This window comes from Nothoprocta perdicaria, unplaced genomic scaffold, assembly GCF_003342845.1.
Source record: "Nothoprocta perdicaria isolate Ctin4 unplaced genomic scaffold, notPer1 scaffold_13, whole genome shotgun sequence".
Classification (NCBI taxonomy): domain Eukaryota; kingdom Metazoa; phylum Chordata; class Aves; order Tinamiformes; family Tinamidae; genus Nothoprocta; species Nothoprocta perdicaria.
Window position 1 is genome coordinate 1,116,252 of NW_020454427.1, and position 19,854 is coordinate 1,136,105.

The 19,854-nt window shown below is 39.7% G+C and overlaps 1 protein-coding gene across 1 annotated transcript in view; it reads right to left on the reverse strand.

The window, feature by feature from the left end:
- Nucleotides 1-1,101: 1,101 nt before the first annotated feature.
- Nucleotides 1,102-19,854, reverse strand: part of GABRA4 (gamma-aminobutyric acid type A receptor alpha4 subunit) — a 37,993-nt gene continuing 19,240 nt past the window's right edge. The window contains exons 8-9 of the mRNA XM_026033495.1: nt 18,892-19,151; nt 1,102-3,701 (exon numbers count right to left, since the gene is read on the reverse strand). Coding sequence (XP_025889280.1) covers nt 3,168-3,701; nt 18,892-19,151 — 794 coding nt within the window. The 3' untranslated portion in view covers nt 1,102-3,167. The remainder of the gene's footprint in view (nt 3,702-18,891; nt 19,152-19,854) is intronic.

The following is a 19,854-nucleotide window of genomic DNA, read 5'->3' on the forward strand; positions in this document are numbered from 1 at the left end:
GTAGGAGTTCTGCATTTGGCAACAGCATCTCCGAGGCAACAGCAGTTTGTGGAAATTTGTCTGTATTTCCTGGTAAGGTTTTCTTTTATCCAGTTTCCTCTCCTGATTTTAACGCATGACTGTCTGGGATGATGGGTTAGTTTTGAATTGCTATGGTATCGTCAAAAAAAGATTTTTCAACCTATAGAAAACAAAATAAATAATTCCTGTAATATTCATCTCACTCCAAATCCTCCCCAGTAATCTCTCTGGTTACTGAGATGACACCTGCAACATTCTYCCTTAGGATTCTGGTTACCTGTATTCTGTGTTGAATATTTGGACCACTATATTTAGCACATTCCTGTTTTCATTTCTACTTCTGTATTACACAGTATGCAGAAGCTGTCAGGATTACTGAGTACACTGCAGGCTGTCTACTGTCCCTGATCACGCTACAAGGAGATTAAATATAACAAAAAGCCACTGTTAACAATAACCTCCTATTTACATTGCCCTTACATTCTTTGGAAAGTTAGTTATGGTAGTTTGTTCATATAACGCAGCACAAAAAAGTAGCACAGTACAGTAAATTAGTCCTAGACTCATAATGAGATGGTTTTATATCTCATCTGGAATGCAAGCATGCAAATGCTGGAAGGATCTTCAGAAATACAATGACAGATTAAAAACACATATATTCCATATATGCCATTAAAAATTTCTTCCAAAATGGAAGCATAGAAATAAATATTTGTAATTTTATTAATTTTTGCAACCATTTTTTTCCTCCTTAGAAGTCTTTAAAAAGAAATAGGAACTACAAATGAATCCAGGCAGTGCATTCAGATCAATCTTGGTCAAATAGTTTGAATCGGCGTTGATCTCACTGAACAATGCACTGAGAAAGCTGATTATACAAGCAGTATAGGGGGATGGGAGGAAAGGAAGAGACTGCTGTTTCTAGTGAATCATTTAAAGCTCTGCCCAAGAGAAAACATCCTTGTTTTTCATCAGAGAGGAAAGTGAAGAATAATTTCAGTAACTTCTGGAGGAAACACTGGGTTCCCAAGAAAAAGCCATAAATAAAAAGAAAGCCATAAATATGGCTACAGCTGCAGCTCCTAGAGACACATCCAAAGATGCAGACTAATGCAGATAAACAACTCGTACAGGTGCTGCATTTGCAGCTCCACACTAGAGAAGGTATCATCGTTTCCTAAGGAGGGTGGCAATTTCAGGCTTCATCTAAATGTAAAAGTAAAGGACCGTAYATCGCATCCTGACAGTGCACATGAAGTTAATAAATAAATAAACCCACAAATCCTATGCATTCTATCATATGAAATTTAATGACATACAAGGAAATAGTAGCCTGGAATCCTCACTACGTTTCATGTTTCATTTCATTACATGTTTCTTGCAGACTGCCATGTCCTTTAACTTAAGTGGTCAGATTCTCAGCTGTGAAATATCTTCAGGGTTTGGACAGGCACAAAGAGGCACATAGAACACAATTCCAGTTTTAACACTCTGGAGTCTTTTTACACCAACTCTTACCCCAACATAATGCACAGCAGCCCTATGCACTTCATCAATTACTCCAGCTGCTTGTGGTCTCCTCCCCACGCCCCTATCAATAACTTGACTGTTCCTTAAGCCCAGACCCAAACAACATTCACCTTTATCTGCCCCCAGCACAAATCTCTGATTGCTGCCCACATGTCAATTTGATAGGCCAATATATTCAAAGTAGAGATTATTCCACCTAAAGGAGGTTCAGGTGCTCCCAGACAGCCAGATCACAGCTGAGAACGTGGCCTTTAATTTGTCCTTATCACCTGCACAGAAATACCAGCCATTTGCCAGCCAGATGGATCTGTGCAAACATTTTTAGATTTATTGCCAGCATATCTTCCACCCACTCTGGTGAATAGATCAAGATTTCTAGTAGGTTTAAATTGCTCACTTTTTAAATAAAGATAGGCAATTGCATTTTGCAATTTCAACCATTTAAAAAAAGGCCCTATCTATGCAGTAGTTTAAGCAATGGACTATAAATGCACCAATGCACCTTGTGTTACCCCCCTGATCTCTCTAGATACATTCTTATTTATGCAATATGAACCCTTCACAAAAGAGTATCTTTCCTTTCTTCATTCAAAGATGTGCCACAATAATTCTGCTCAAAGGGCAGAGAAAATTATTTTACTTAATTTTGAAGCCACCTGTAAAACTGCTTGCAAAATTTAACATGATTCAAACATTATATAAAAGAGGAGAAAGAAAAGTAGGAGTTTGAAAGAGAGTGTGACTAAAAAGAAGAAAAAAAAACATACRCAAATGAAAGAACAAAAAAATTAAGTAAAAGGTTGAATACTGTGGGCCTGATCTACCATAAGACATGTACCTTAGGAGCAAATCCACTCAAGCTGCTCAGGAAGGTCAAAGAAGAATCAAACTTAGGATTTTACCACACAAAAAAACTTCAGTTTCAAAAGTGGCATCAGATTTCAGATTTTGCAAGGTTCACTCCATATTTTGGAGCGAGAATTTCCTAGGCTGCAATGAAAAAAATAATGGTTAGTAAAAATATATGGAGCTCTAGAACTCCTTTGCATAACTTTTCTGGAGTCACATTCTCCAAGGCTGGACTCTACTCTCCTTTTCCATTGCTTATTCCACCTCCCCATCCTGCCCACTTCAAACTAGCAGAGAAAGTCCCTTCCCAGCAAGTACTGCCCAAGTATCCAGGACCTGGGCCCTGCACTCTGAGGATGCAATAAATACTGTGTCCAGGCAGCAGTGCTGGTGCCTCGGGGATTTGCAACAAGCATYGTGCGTACCCCTGGCAATCAGGATGTGTTCCACCGCACAGCTCCTCTGTGCGCCTCTGCCTTTGATGTGTTTCCTCTTCATGCTCCTCTCAAAGGCAAGTTCTGTGTAGCCAGGGTGGCCTGTCTGAAGAGAGTGATGGTTCACTGCTAGTTGAAGGGAGGAAGACAATTCCGTCACCCATTACTCTGGTAAGAGTTAACTGATTATCCCCAATAACTCCAGCCTTTACAACGGGAACGTAGCACACAGCTTTTATAAATAAGAATTATTGACCTCTTTCAACAGTTTCAAAAGAAGAAACTCTGCATCAAATGTGAGTATAATTTAGAAACTACTACATAGCAGCAAAACTACATTAGACTTTCTGATTTTTCCATGGTGTCCTTGGATAGATACACCACCCAGTAGACCATGTTAAATGCTCCAAACGTAACAGGGAATAGGATGCGTGCATATTTGTCTATCTTACTGGTGCCAGAGTGGGAGGCAGGGGGAGCAGGGGGGGGCATAGCAGATGGCTTTGCAGATGCTCCTGACGTATTAGGTGTGGTGGTCTGGATCTGTTCCAGTCTGGATCCAAGCAAGCGCTGAATGGAGGGGGATCCAGCTGCAGCATGCTGGGATACAAATCCCGTTAGAGTCGGGGTGGAAGGAGGAGCTGGAGGGGTAGCTCTCGCAGAAGATAACGTCTCTGACGCACTGATACGCGTGAAGGGGTTTGGGCTCGATGCAGGAAGGGAGTGGGCTGTAATGTCGGAAGACCCCTGAGTTACAGAGGGAGGCTGCACGGAGCTGTGTCTTGTATCGATGCGGCTCCCACCATCGGCTTCGGACTGTACCGTGGCATTCGTTCTTTTCCTCACGTTTGAATTGGCATCTGTACTCTGCAAAGACAATACTGTAAATGCTTAAACAGAAGCAATGGAGACCTTACAGCCAAGAGCTATCAGAGCAACACTCTAAAGCATCAACAGTASTTTGATCCTGGAGCTCAGAGACACCACGTGCTCATGGAAGCAGATTTAATAAAATGATAAACAAGAATTTCTCTTACCATTGACTGTACCAAGGAGATACCATCCGCATGAATGCATGAATCACACCATATGAGGTGTTATCTATATAAACTTATTACCATGAGACTAAAGATGCTTGAGYTAGTTTTTGAAGCCAATCTCTCTGGTGATTTCCTCCTTCTCCGTCGATATAAAAGTAGCCTGGACCAACTTACCAGCCATGATTGTTTACTTCTGCTTTGTATCTCTGTCAAAGCTACTGTAGTATATACAGCATATAACTACATAAACTGCATTTTGTTTTGTAGATGCTATTAAAATGCAAATATTTGCCAAACCAAGTTACCACATTGTTGTTCTTCCAAAAATAGAGAAAATCCTTTTCCATGTCAAGCACAGGCAATACATTCACCAGCTGCAACTGAAGCAATGAATAAATCACTCTTTCATCAACTACTTCTTTCCATTAATTAACTCAGAAGTGGTGAATTTTCCATCCCCATGGATGTCTTCAGGCAATTCTGGATGTCTTTCTGAAAGATTTACTTAAGCCAAATACAGCTTATTAGGCTGGATGAGGAATTGAAGTACAGATAAGCATATACAGATGGGAAATCAAAGCAGATTTTAATATTTTACTGACGTCTAGGAGTGGGACTCAGCCTCTGCCCCTCTATGCATCTAAGCAGAAGACTAAATGTATACTGGGACTCCTCTAGAAGGATGCCTGAAGAACCTTTGGGACTTGAACCTTCAGTCTTAAACCTTTTAGATATAATCTGTGAACACAGTTTGAGTTAAGTCCCATCGCTTTTCAAGAGATGTGGATTTAAAGGTACACAATGTACCTAGGTTAAAGAGCAACACTGCAAGTCTAAATGTAGGCAGGACCAAACAAGCCTTCATTATGCATCAAAATAAACATGGTTTGCACCTATCTGATGATACGTTTTCCAAGCACTGCCCTGCACCACCTATAGCTGCGGTGCCTTTGGCTCCGCTCTGTTGTCCCATCTAAAAACCCTGGCAAAGATCACATCACAAGGAAGAGAACAAGAGGGGAAAAAGGGGGTAGCAACCCCTCTGGCCACCCTCGGCCAACAGGAGCTCTCTCCAKCCAAGCACCAGGGCACTCTGCTGTCTGCCTGCACTCCAGAGGTCCTAAGCAGAAAATACCTCAGGTGTAATCCAGGCTGCTAGTTTGAATACTGAGAAGAGTGCAGGTCTGATGAACCAGTTGTGGTTAGCCATTTTACTTAAGGGAATAGGGAAATGGGAGCTAAAGTCAAAAAAAAAAAAAAAAAAAGAAAGATTCTAATAAAGAGAAAAATCACTTGACATCTCCCATCTCCAGTATTTCTACCACAACCAGAATGCTGGTCTCAAATTCTGTTAAYTGCAGTGCAAATCAAGCACTAGCAATACTGCTAGCCTGAATTTGTCTAAAAACATCACATATGTATTCCAACTCACAGTTCATACATCAAAAAATATCTCTTAGATTTCATTGTTTCTCCTCTTGCATAGAGGCATGTCAATCCCTTTTATTTATTTGCATTCATTTTTTATTAAGAGCAAATGACTGAAATTAATACATAAACACCAAAGGAAACACATATTTTATGAAAGAAACTTTACTTGTTTCATTTGATAGAAGTCTGAATTGCTTTTCAGGGAGTGCAGGGGTACTCACCTGTCTGCAATTTGGATATTTTCACATTAGAGTTGCCAGTGCCCCAGGAACAGGAAAGCAGTTTCAAGATGGATAAAACGATGGCATACAATCACTATAGGAGTGCGTTTCCTAAACGCTTAGCAATATCTGACTGAATACAAGATCTCACTGAAAGGTTTGCAAAGCTTAAATACTTGTCACGCACGGAAGTTCCCTACCCAAAATAAGAGCTCCATGCTACTACAAGGGTTGGCACTGAAGTCTTTCAGCACGACACTACTCTCTTAGCTCTGGCACAGTATGAAACCAAGCAGAGAGGAGCTGCTGCCACTACTGGAGCCCACACGTTTGTGCAGGGCCTGCGAAGCCGACCTGCTGCACTGAGAACCAGTGGCTTAGATGGTGCTGCTGGAGAAGATTCTGCCAACAGAAACACCAYATCTGCAGTCACAGGTATGTGCAACCATAAAACAGAGGTCCCAAGAGCAGAATAGCGTGTGATTCAAGTTTCAACTCTCACGCCCACTTGAACTGCTATCTGTTATCTGTTTTTAACAACCAGCTCAGAGTCCTTCCCTGTTGTGCACCATCAACAGCAGGCCCTGGTAAGGGTGACAGGGCACAGTGAGGTTCCTCACCACATCCTAGTCATTTCTATTTCTTCTCTGGGTTCTTCCTTCTATCACTACATATCCATGACACTCACCTCTCTTCTACCCACTTCTACCACTGCAGCCGTCCTCAAGGGAACCAAAAAAGAGCTGCAGCTCTTCAGTACATTACATTTCAGTACATTAATCATGGCTTCTTACAGTGTTCTGTTCTGAAGTTATGTCACTTCAAAGGGTCAGAATGTTTAAGTGCTTAAAAAGCTACCAATWTTTTTTTCCATTGGCACATAGAATCCCAACACTTTGGGAAGCTATGTTTAGAGAGAATCCCAGTTTCCAAAGTAAGTATTACAAAGTATACACAGAGTTTCATATGGATGATTTAAGGTGTCACAATGCAGCACTGCATAATAAGCGTGTGCAAAAAAAAAAAAAAAAAGTGTATTTCTTGTTAACTCTTTAGAAATCACCTTCCAAGTGCTCAACCATGGAAATTAATAATATATTCCTTTCTTGCTCCACAGACAACAGCGTGATACCACTAAGAGCTGCTTTTCCTTAATTACTCTGTCAGGAGAATTCAACCTCTGAATGTTAACCAGCAGAAACTCTGTGGATGACTGTTTCAAAATCCTGAGTGAGCTGAGTACATGATTCCTGCCCATGCACAGCCAGAGTTCTCAAGGGCTCTTATGATAACTTAGAAATATATATATATATATATATAGTGTTATATATGTTATATATATATAGTGTTATAACTATAGCATACCTTCAGTGGAGAAAGCTTTAGGACTGTCTGGGATATGTTAATACCAAAAACAAATAAACAAACGAATAAAACCTAAAAACCTATTTAACAGCTGAGATGGGTGACAATGAAGCAGCTGATTCTCAATCTGCACAGGATTTCAAACATTTACCTCTGACATTTTGATTTAGATACAGCCTGCCAAAAGGCACAACAGAGCAAAGGCAGACAGGTCACTCAACCAAGCATCAGGAAATATGGATTTCAGTCTTTGTGATGGATCTTCATTCTTTCCATGTTTCATTAGTCTATGTAAAGTAAGAAAGCAAACCCAGTACAGARGTTTAGCCAGTCCCAGCATATGCTTGAGTGTATTTTGCCGATGGGAGGGCATTGTGTCCTATCCCAACAGGGCAGAAGGTGCAAATTCTACCTGTCAGAGAAGGGACCGCAACTATTCACATCTCTTGCATCTCTTGCAGTGTATAAGATACATCTGTGTATCTGAGGAAACAGTTCAGTGGCACACAGCAATTCTTGAAGTTCAAACTCAGACATCAGAAGCCCTGACRGAGGCAAACTAAAGGCCTCTCCCTTGGTATTCCATCTGTCTGGGATTTCAGCCTCGCTTTCTCAGAGACCTGGTTCACTCCGCAGTTGATTAAAATCCATTAAAAAGACACAAGATTCAGAATAAAATAATCTAAAACATCTACTCCATGGACAACAGCTGTGTTCCCTGCTGTATTGAGTAAAGTAACGGCTTTCCACATTAAATTTATTTGAAGATAGGAATTGTTACATTACAATCAATAAAACAGYATGCAGTATGCAAACAACCTCTGATTAAAAAGCATAGAGATCCTGCTTTAACTTAAGCATTACAGGTTACTTTGCAGAGGTGGGAGAGAGTTAATAAATAGGCAACCTTAACTGACACGGGGAAAGATATGTTCAGGGTCTTCTTTCTACATGAGGATTTCTGAGGTAAGACACCCTTTTGSTAATCCACAACAGAAAGTCCATTTTATTTGACTTGAAGAAAGAATAAATAAGCAAACTTGCTTGAAGGTGCATGTAAAATGGGTTAATTAATGCTGTGTAATGTGTAATTGCTGTGCTTAGCTTACCAAGTGCAATCACATACAGTTGACCATGGATAATATAATGAAGGATGTTGTTATCATACTTCAAATAAGTCTATGAAATAAGTTAAATATTATAGCAGGTTTGTTCAGTGAGTTTCAGACTTGGCTTCTAGGACAGAACATGTAGACCAAAAAGCCTGAACAACCAATTTACCTAGCTTCAAATCAAGTCACAGATCATTTGCTTTTCCATTTAAACATGTATTTCATGGATACTGCTGTTTATTACCCCACTAAAATGACGCACAAGTATGAGTTACCCTAAATTCTTCAATATGTAACAAGACTTGCATGCTACAACTTAACCTGGAAATTCCAAAACTGTCTCTAAGTCTACATAAGCTTTGACTGGAGCCAAAAAATAAGGTGCAGGATTGTTTTGTATGTATTACCAGCTTTTGACAAGCAAACCAACTTTTCACTTCTGTGAAGTCAGATTGCAAATTCAGCATGGATTGAAACTGTTTGCAGCAGCTGAGCTGAGGCTCCTCAGAACGGGATCAGCAGCACAGCAATATTGAACTGAGAAACTTAGTCATCTTGTAACGACCATAAGACATATTTTCTATGATAAAGCCAAGCTAGAATATGTAAAAACAAACAAGAGCAAATGAAAAGTCCTGGGGAGAACGCAGGAATGATAAAAGTGATTACCAGGGCATCGTGTGATATCACTCTTATGATTGTGCCTGTGAACATAAATACTGAAAAAAATGCAAGCTGTGAGAAATTCTTTTGCTGGTACAGCACTATACAGCATTACCTCTTCTTTTATACAACTTGAGCATCCTCCTATAGCCTGCTAGTGCTCTGCATAGCAGTTTTAAAGCGTTCCCTTGAATTTGAAATTGCTTCACAGTTTGTGTGATGGATACATCCTGCTGGGAATTGCATCCAAAATAAGCAGCTCCTATTCGCTGAGCCAAGAGAGAATCAGTGGTACTCTGCACCTAAATCCTCTTTATAGGGCTCTGATCACCAGAGTACACAGTCATGTCCACATGCTGATAACCAGGTACTATTAAAATTAGGGTCATGTATTTGCAGTATAATATAGAGCTATTCTCCTAGTCAGCCTCAGCACTATTTGGAGACCAGTTCAGCAAGACTGATGTGGGATATATGAACAGTTCAGAAGCTCTGCATCTCCCTCATTCTACTGTAGAATATTATATAGGATATAGGCTACAGGATATTAAGAGCAACATTAGGGAAGGTCTCAGGGCTGCCTGGGCACCATCTGTTAACTGTAACAGGGTATAATGAACCCTGTTATAAGGCCAATGCAAGAACCTTACTAGAGGACACAGAATTTCACTGAAGTGGTATCTATCTCTCCGGGACCAAGGCAGTACCATATTCAAAGCACTATCATCTATTTTATCAGGGATAAGAACTCACAAGTCACAATGTCACCATCTGGGACCAAGCCTAAGCTGGGCACCCAATGTCTGAGCAGCAGCAGAGAGCTGCAGCATCCAGCAAGCAGCTTCAAGGCCACTGAGAAACACCCTGGGTAGGAGCTGAGCCTAAAGCACTTTTCCTCACATTAGTCAGGCAGCCAACTCTAACCATCACTCTTAGCTCCGAGCTGAAGACTCTTGTCCCCCTCTATAATAAGCCAGCGACCAGAAAGGAAAGCAAGGTTTGGAGATAGGAAACCCACTTTCAAATTTCCCCTGTGTTCACAGGGATGTGAACACAAATCTCCCCCATCACAGGAGAATCTCTTCTGGCTACTGGCTGTTCTTAGGCAAGCAGTAGAGTTGAATCCTCTGCACTTCTACTTGACCCTTTTATTTCAGTGGGTGCCCAGACTGCCAGGTGAGTTTTGTGGGCGGCTGCAGCCAGCACTGATGACGAGCTAGCACTCAGGCTGCCCGTTCAGATAAAATGCAGTGCGCATTCCTCCCACCTAAGGTTCATGGCAAACAGTTTGGTTCAAGTCAGTTCTGTACATACCCACCCAGGGAAATTTAGTAACTAAGCCTCCAATGGGCCTGATTAGCATTTTAGATGCTTAAAGTCTCTACATGGAAAAAAACTGAAAAGGATCATAGAATCATAGAATCATAGAATGCCGAAGGTTGGAAGGGACCTCAGAGGTCATCGAGTCCAACCCCCCTGCTCACGCAGGGTCACCTAGAGCACGTGGCACAGGGCTGCATCCAAGCGGGTTTTAAAGATCTCCAAAGAAGGAGACTCCACAACCTCTCTGGGCAGCCTGTKCCAGTGCTTTGTCACCCTCACAGTGAAGAAATGCTTCCTTAAGTTCCTGTGGAACTTCCGATGCTTCAGTTTGAAGCCATTTCCYCTAGTCCTATCCCTGCCCACCACTGAAAAGAGGCCGCCCCCCTCCTCCTCACTGCCTCCCTTGAGGTATTTATACACGCTGATCAGGTCCCCCCTCAGCCTCCTCTTCTCCAGGCTGAACAGACCCAGCTCYCTCAGCCTTTGCTCATAGGGCAGATGTTCCAGGCCCCTGATCATCCTGGTAGCCCTGCGCTGGACTCTCTCCAGCAGCTCCACATCMCTCTTGTACTGGGGAGCCCAGAACTGGACGCAGTACTCCAAGGATACCACAGTCAAAGCAGTATTAAAGTTACACAGGTGAATTTCAATTGTTTCTTGCAACAGTCAAGTATATAATGCAGAGGTGTTACTACAACCAAAAAAAAAAACCCTAAATAAACCTTTTTATAATTCAACATTATTTTTGCAGACTAAGATTAGAACCTTCCATGACAGTATCACGAAGTCTTCAAGAAGACACAGCTAAATTAATATATAGGAAATCTGCTGACATGCTATACAATGCAACGTGGTAAAAAGCATAGGTTTCCAAAATTAGAACTCACTTATCTGAGAAAAAAACCTCATAGAGAAAACTGGAAAGCTTAAAACAACAAAGTGCCTGGCATTACAAACTGTTTAGCTGTAGCATGAAAACTGTTTGCGTGGTAATTAGTAATATTTTGCTATTAAATGCTATCATAGTGCTTTTTATTCTTTCTATTCATTCCTGAGAAAACAGACTGCGTTTTCTGGGAGGACATTAGACCGCCTGCCAAATCCACACACAGTTTGACATTTACCAGGGAAGTAGCACGCTATCCTCAGTGTAAATAATGCTGCTCGTCCCAATTCCCACTGAGTCACCATATTGCCATGCCACTGGCAAAGGCACAAACTTGGAGGAGAAATCTAACATGTTTTACTATTAGGTTGTAAAGCAATCAATTACAAATTCACTGGAATAGTGCTAGGTATTTTTGTCTATAGAGTTCTGGAATACAAGCAAAAAAATTCCACCTGGCCCAAACTACAACAAACCTCAAATGAGAGTTTCAGCAGTGCAGAGAACAACGGAGACTATTTGGGAGAAAGAGTGAGGAGGAGAAAAGTCGAAGCAGCCAGTCCACCAAACTGCTCATATTGTTGTTTGAACCTGTGATGGGAGACAGGAGCACTAGGACCTCTAGGTCCTAGCACTAGGACATCATGAACTCTGAAGTTATACATTGCTAAAATGGCATCATATGGAAAACATATATTTAAAACTGCTATAGAGACCCATATAAGAAAAACAGAAGGAGCATTTTTCAAACAATGAAGTATTCACCTATGTCAAATAATCTTATCCATCTGTACCATTCTTAAGTGTATATACATATACACACACACACTCTTTCTCTATATGTATATATACTCATATAATCTATATACACATATCTATATTTGTGTGCACATATATTATATTATATACAGCACATATATACCTGCATGTATGTAGCTTCATGCTTGGTTCAAACCTTTTCTTTATATTGTGTCAAAAATMTAAGCACTGAAAATGGAACAAAGGGAAAAAATTCTCTTGGGACAGGGTGCTTACTARCCAGGTGCAGAGGGGCTCTGTACAAGAAGTAGAACTGGTTAGGGAACAGAAAAACTTCATTACTTCATATACTTTTCAATTTTTCAGTGACTTTAAATTTTCACCATTAGTTTGCTAAAATGCCTTAACCACTCCTCTATCTCAGATTTTTCCAAGMTTCTCAGTGCTTATTGCTTTGGACTTCTATTTTCCCAGAGTAAAAATTGACTCAGCCAGAAATTTCACACACAGCTGTGAAACTGCATGGCAAATTTGGTGTCATTGGGCTTACCAGTATTGAAAACTCCTTTTAGGCAGAGCAGAAGCAACAAGAAAATTTAAATGTAACTAAGGAAAGAAAAAATATAGCAGAAAACATGGAGAGGTCAAGTTCAAAGGCCTCATTTTATATTAATCACCATAGAAATTGCTATGTTACACTAAAACACCTGCAACAATTTGCTTTATTTCCTCTTAAAAGGGATGCTGAAGATTCTAAAAATCTTACTGTGACTTAGTACTTCTTAGTGCTCCTGAACTGTTAGCATGTATTTTCTTTCTAAGTATTTAATGCTTACTCATAGTAAAGAGAAAAAAAAAGGGGAAAGAAGTTGCAATTAGATCAATATAAGAAGCCTACAACTGCTGTTACCATGAAAATAGCTTGCTCATTTATTTTTTTTTAATTCAAAGATAAATCCATAAGGAGTATATTTTTCAATATATCAGCACTGAAAACAAAAGGCACTTAAGTGTATTTTTTAATTAAAAGTGTTTGGTGTTTTCTGGAACAGTCCTCTGGAGGACTGACAGTACTGAGCTGTACTTTGGTCTCCAAAATAAATGTTTTATCCTAATACTACTTAGAGCAACGYTAAATCTCCCAGTAACTATTGTAAACACTGGATCTGGTCTTGGAGCATCAGACAAATAATAGCTGAGAACATCCTCAAATCACTTACAGTTGTGGTAGTTTATCATCATACTTCTAGAAAATAGGATAGAGAGAAATTACCACATTTCCTAGCAAGGTTTGGGAGCAGCACTCCAGCATGGTTTCTTGCTCAGCTCTAAATCAGGTATTACAGGTAACCTCCTGCCTTTTGTGCACATCAAAAGAGTCATTTCCACATTTAGTGGAAATTTGAGGTCTAGTACCGTTTTGTTATGCTTGACCAATACCCAGCCATTGCTACCTTCATTATAGTTGAACTCTGCAATCAGAATCGAGCTCTAAATTTAATACCAGGTTGTGTTCTTTCAATAACTACTCCACTCACTTAGCACAAGGCAAATGTTTCTGCTTCCAATGTAAATTTATTCCACAAGTCAACCATATTAAAGGTTGAGAAATATCAGGTTCTTGGAAAGAGACCAGAGATTTTAATGGAACGCTTTCATGCTATTTAGAATGGCACGCTAATGTCAAATATTTAAGAAAAACATTTAAAATTGTGCGTTCCAGTTTTACATCTGAGGCCCAGTGTTCTTTGAGGTCATTATTAGTTTCATACATTGTGTGCATTCCCAGTTAATGGATAGGACTCTCTCAATCTAAATCTACCAAACCAAATAAACAAGTAAGTCTTACTTCCTCTCTCCTCCTTCCCCCTCCCCAAACAACAACAAAAACCATTTGTATCTGAATATCACAAGACCATTTTAACAAGTATTTTGAATCTACACTATCCTCAGCTATCCAGACATTCAAAGTTCACACGAATCACTGCAGCATTATCCCATGTATTCATCCTCCCCTGCCTTTCAAAGAGCATTTGGTATATTTGGAATAACATGTGCCACTCATTTTTGAGCTGCATCTAACTTCTTCCTAGTGAAGCACACTGCTAGCAGATTATGACTGCAAATTATTGACAGCAAAGTTGACTAATGAAACTAAAGGGGCATGAAATTGTAAACATGCCACAGAAATTATTCCCATGGCACAGCAGCTTCCCTTCTTAAGGCCCTGCTCTCTGCTTGCATGAGCTCTACCATCTTTTTGGGTCTAGAATCCTTCATTTGGTTCCTAACAGGATCAGAGATTTAAATGCCACCTAAAAATATACTAAAAAAATCTATAATATGTCAAGCAGTGGAGAAGTAAACCAAGGAAAACAAAATTTAAAAACTGAAATGCTGTTCCATGTCCAAGACTACGCAAGTCACACTGAAGAGATAGCCCAGCTTCAAGGGCCAAAAATTTGTGACTTAAGAAATTATTCAATTCAAAAGGTTTGTCTGAGCCTGATCTATTCCTCAAGTTTTGCACTCTTCTAACAAACAGCTGAGGTTGAAGCTCATGTTAATGGTGCTTAGGAACGTATTTTAAAGGGTATTTTTTCAGTTATACTTCAAATCCAAAATTGGGTAGATCTGAAAAGAAAAGCTTTCATAGGGATACGGTGAGAAGAAAGAGGTGCAGAAGCATATAAATAGACTTAAGAGCCAACTGCAAAGGATAAATCATTCACTTGTGCCTCACACCTACTTGGAAAAAAACACTGCTGGTGTTACTAAGGAAAGGAGTGTACAACACTTAACGACAGGTTCGTTCTTTCTAACCTGTAAGCACTTTAACTTGCTCTCAAAACATGCAAATCACAGGAGACCACGGTGTGAGCCATCTGTCTTCTTTTAAAAGATTTGGAGAGAATTTGATAGACTTCTGATCTCCAGATCTTAGAAATGTGTTTAGACAGACTTCTGGGAGAAGTGTAGAGTCTTGCAAGGTAGGGTGCCACAATATTTGTTAAATTCTTATAGCCCATAAGCCTAAGCAAAGGAACTATAATTAAATACAGGTGTCAAGGGTCACTCACTGCAAAATTACCATCTGCAAAATTACTTTAGTCGTAATAATTGGTTGAGTATGTATAGTAAAATTAAATAGCAAGAACAAACTCAAACTCAGAGACAAGAAAAAAATATATTCCATAATACATCTAATGCCAGAAATCTCCTATTCAGACGACTGCAGGAATTGGGATTCACTGGACTCCTCGATTTCAGTGGATTGCTCTGAAGTCCTCATTGTGGAAATACATCAGTTTGTACTAGAAGGTTATATGCAAAGAAGAAGGAAAATTCAGAATGGGGAGAACAAAGAGAGGCTAAAACTGCATCAGGTGATAAAGGAGCACACGCTGCATCTGCGGGCACAAGAAGGCAGTTCCCGTCCCCCCTGACTTTGTAAATCAGCTTCATAGCAGCACTTTGTTTGAATTAACAAGGATCAGATTGCTTAATTAACCTCCAAARTATATTCAATGTTTACTGTAATTGATATATTGGGTCAAATCCACTGCACAGCTCCAAAACAATAAAAAATAATTTCACAAAAAACTTGGCAAAACATACAGTCCATGTTGGCTACAGTAAAGCTGTACTGGTTGTGGTCGAGAAATACAGAATAAAAATGAACATAAATCATTTGATCATAATAATATGAGCTGTCTTTGTTAAGTAATCCAAAACAAAAGCACATATACATATACACACAAAAACCTCTAATTTGTCCTAAAAATATACAGATGGATTCAATATGGAAAACCCACTTTAATTCTGTGATCAAAAATTGATCAAACATGCTTATCAAAAAGGGACTTCCAACYGGGTACAGGGAACTTCCTTACTGAACTCTACTATTAATATACACTTAATTTCTAGCATGACAAGATACATAGTAAAAATCCRTGATCGAGGATTTTTGGTTCTTTGACCAAAACTAAGAACCAAAACCCAGAACCCAATTTTATAATCAAACACTTTCCCTTCAAAAGTCATTTCTGTAATGATGCCACTACAGCTGCTTGAAAAAGTCAAACATACAAATAATTTCCCTGTAAATAACATACAATCAATGGTCAATCTCCATTTAAAAGTATATTAGTGCATTGCTTTTTTTCTGTAACAACCTCAACTGTTCTTTCAAGGCAGAGAACAGCATAAGGGAACTCGACCCGCCTCCTGCTCCAGATTAGCAGGAGGTACCAAGCAGGGTGCAAATGTTGAGACACAGACCAGAAAGAATTGTAAGATTTAAGTATTTAGGCACCTTCATTCCTAATCTGTACTCTAACTCTCAGAATATTCACATTTCTTCCTCAGCTAAATGAAATATTTGGGGCACTGGCAAGGTCACCAAATTAGGCAAAGACTGAAGGGAGTGCCAAGTTTAAAATAAAACTTTTCTTTGAGCTCTGACAATTGTATTGCTAACACTAGAATTTTTAGCACAATACTGACCATGCAGGACAGACTTCTAAACACTAAGTGGGATAAGAAATCAAAGATTATTGTTTAACAAAACAAATACTATTTATGTTAAGAAATAACATAACTGTACACTAAGGCCAGGCTATTGTCCTATATTCTTTGTGGACCAAAACCTCACAGCGAAGTTGAGATTATATTAAAATCAGTAATGACTACACAGTATACATTCAAAAAAAAAAAAAAAAAAAGGATTCATAGCAAGGTATAACACTAGATTCAACTTTTAGAACTAGAACCACAAAAGTTTTAGGGAGAAGGATTTGTATTACATTTACAACTTGTAAGGCAAAGTCCAACAGCCTATCGACTGGTTCTGTGCAGCGAGACACAAGAACAGAAGTCATCCTCCAGTCACTAACAGGATGAACCAGCATTTGCAGGATAGCTACATCTTTTTATAACAGTATCAGCAGGCTCACCCTATATCTCTGCYCCAGAAAAGATTTAAGTTTTAGTGTATTATGATTGGAGGAAAAGCCATAAAAAATAAAAACAATATATTTTTAATATCAACATTATCATTGGCTTACATGCTCTTAATATTGATATGCAGACCTTCAGAAAAGTAGATTGTTTCCTTGAGCACTTTTAAGGTCTCAAGATCCTTGCAGGCACACTAGGACAGGTATCATAAGGATATTAATTTAGCAGCAGAACAGCACTGTTTACATCTCAATTTATTTAGCTTTGCTTAAATTTGGATGTTTTTTAAAAATAAGTTTTCCTCCAAGATTTTTATGTAAATGATTAAGCAGAACACCACAAGACTGACTTACAGCAATTCTGACCATTCACCCAAACCAAATCTTCATAACAACCCCCCCCAATAAGACTACAATCTCTTTTTCATGTTTTAATCAGGTCTCATAAAGAAATCTAGGATGAAATTGTTATTAGGTTGTAATTCATTTGCCTATGAACTCAAGTGAAAACTAACAATATCTAAAAGCACTAAAAACTCTCTCCAGGAATGCCGAAGGTGCTGGATTAAACTCCATGCTTATGCTGTACAATCAAGAAGATTGGCATAAACCAACAGCACTCACATCTCTCTATACAAACAGAAGAGCATGCTACTACAGGCTTACTTCTTCTTGCTCCAGTCTCTTACGAGCAGAAAACGAAGTGACATGTGTCACGTGTTCCAGGAGCACATCTACCTTTTTAAGTAAAATGGAGATCTAAGAGAACAACACAGCCAAGAGACTGCAAACGGCAATGATACATGAGAGGAGAGTAAAGAAGGGGAAGAAAAATGGAAGTGGGTGGACAGCACTTGAGGAGTGATAGCAAATGGAAGGGGTGGGAAGACAAAAAGAGCAGATGAATAGGGAAGGAGACAAATGAGAGATGAAAAGACACAGAAGACACGAGTTAGTCTAAAACTGTGGTTCTTAAATCACAGCTCAGTCAAAGAAAATTAGATAGTCAGCCTGGCAGAAAGGGTAAATTACAATGCTGGTGTCAACCTTTTCCTTCTTGACTGGTGCTGCCAAGCTGGTCAGCCACAAAGAGGAATTACAGGTCTACCATAAGGTCAACCTAGTACAAGTGTCCCAAGAGCTTTGTTAGCTACGTGTCTGATGAATGGGAGGAGGAGCAGAGCACCTACTAGGGATATCRGAGCATGACAAGGAAGGAAAGGAAAGGCACTGGTGAATTCAACCAGAAATGAGGTAATGTCCTTATTAGCTTGCCCACACACTAAGAAAGCTACAACACAGCCACATCTAACCCAAAGGGCTATTAAAGCTGAAAACCATTCCACTAAACAAACCTTTCTCAGGGGCTGAGGTGAGCTCCTGCACAAAGTGAAGTTATGTGAAAACAGTTACTTATGGCAGACACAAACATTTCATCCCACACTCCTCAGAATTTCCCCAAAACATAACTGATTGAGAAATAAATAAACTCTAGGCAGCCAATACATACAATGAAAGGAGAACCTTTATAACCAGGGAGAGGCTCCATGGTACGACTGTAATGCTTCAGCATATTTTAATTCATTACAAGATACAAACAGTGTAGATTATAAYGCTATCCTTATACTTAGTAGTAACAGGGTTTGTATTAGCAGTCCAACTCAGATCAACATGCAAAGGGAAAGAAACAGTTCCCTAAAGACAGCCATCAAAACGAGCCCCCTCCAAAACTCAACTAGACAGAGAAGAGCAAAGAGACTGCATGTGCTGATGGATGCAACCTCCTTCTGCCCTCCGAGCTAACCCAATCAGCCAATACTCCAAGAATTAAAAATGATTTTACAGGATTTTTTTGCCAAGGAAAATGAGGCAGCATTAATCTTTTGTTATGCCCACTTACATTGTATTCATGGGAGAAACATGGCCCCTAAAGACTTACTTATACAACACACTGGATCCAAATTCTAGAGAGTAATGCATGTACTTTCCTCCGTCCCCCCACCCCCTCCCCAGAGGGAATTGCTCATTTTTCATGAGTCTGTGTCTGAGAGAACCCAAAGCCAGATCTGCTGTTTCATCTGGGCAAGAGATGAAGCCTCTTGGGTTGGACCAAGATGGGCAAGATGAGTTGCAACTAACGTCAATAAYTTTGTTCACTGTCTGAACTACTAGTGTTGGAGAGAATGCCAGAATAATATGGATATGGAGATCAGAGAGAGGCTGGGAGGAAATTCGAGTCAGTTTTACTGAGAAACATTGCCAAAAAGAAGGAAAATATTTGTATAAGCTGAAAACATACCATGACTGTTTCTTCTGTACTTTTTTTTCTCTGTATTGGAGCAGCTGGAAATTCAATGAGGGATTTTACTGTCTTCCTTTTGGCTCTTTCCATTTGAATGTTAGTAAAATAGTTGACAGCAGCAAACTCGATGAGAGCAGAGAACACAAAGGCAAAACAAACCGCWATGAACCAGTCCATGGCAGTAGCATAGGATACTTTCGGCAACGAATGTCTTGCGCTGATGCTCAGGGTAGTCATCGTCAACACTGTGGTTATGCCTTCAAGGAAACAAAAGCACTGCTGAAACCRGGTAGAACAGAAATGCAAGTTGTCTCAAACAAAGCATTTTAAATCATGTGGGAACTTTGCATCTGTGACTGCAAAACCTGCTAGTACCAGCAAAAGAAAAGGTACAGCTGCATTGCAAAACATCACTATATAAGTCATTTAACTGAATGTACCACTTGTCATGTCAATGACGAACGGGAAAAATAACTCCGCATTCTATTAAAAAAATAAATACTAGGCTTTTTCACTTTTAACTTAGCATCGCCAGCAACACATAAACTAACTCAGCTAAGCTGTCCCTRGACTACAAAATACTGCATGATGTAACTTCACTGACCAAGGCACAGATCTTGCTCTCTGGTATTGGCCCCCCCACCATTYGCTTTATATGACAGTTTTAATATCTTCAAAAACCCTCCACCCAAACATCAAACCTCCATTAAAAGAAAAACTGTCATTTCTGTGTAACAGAAAACAGCCATATCTGACAGTTCATCTCTTCATTGGATAAACAGCATAGGGGTAGGTCTTTCTCTCCTGCTTGTAAATAACACACTAAATTTAAGCGATGGCAACCACCATGTATCCCTGAGCGCTGTTGCACACAGAACTGCTACCACTTTTTAAAGGAAGCTTAGAAAGCCACAACCATCAGATCATCTACATACCAAGTAAATGCAGAGGCCTTCATTT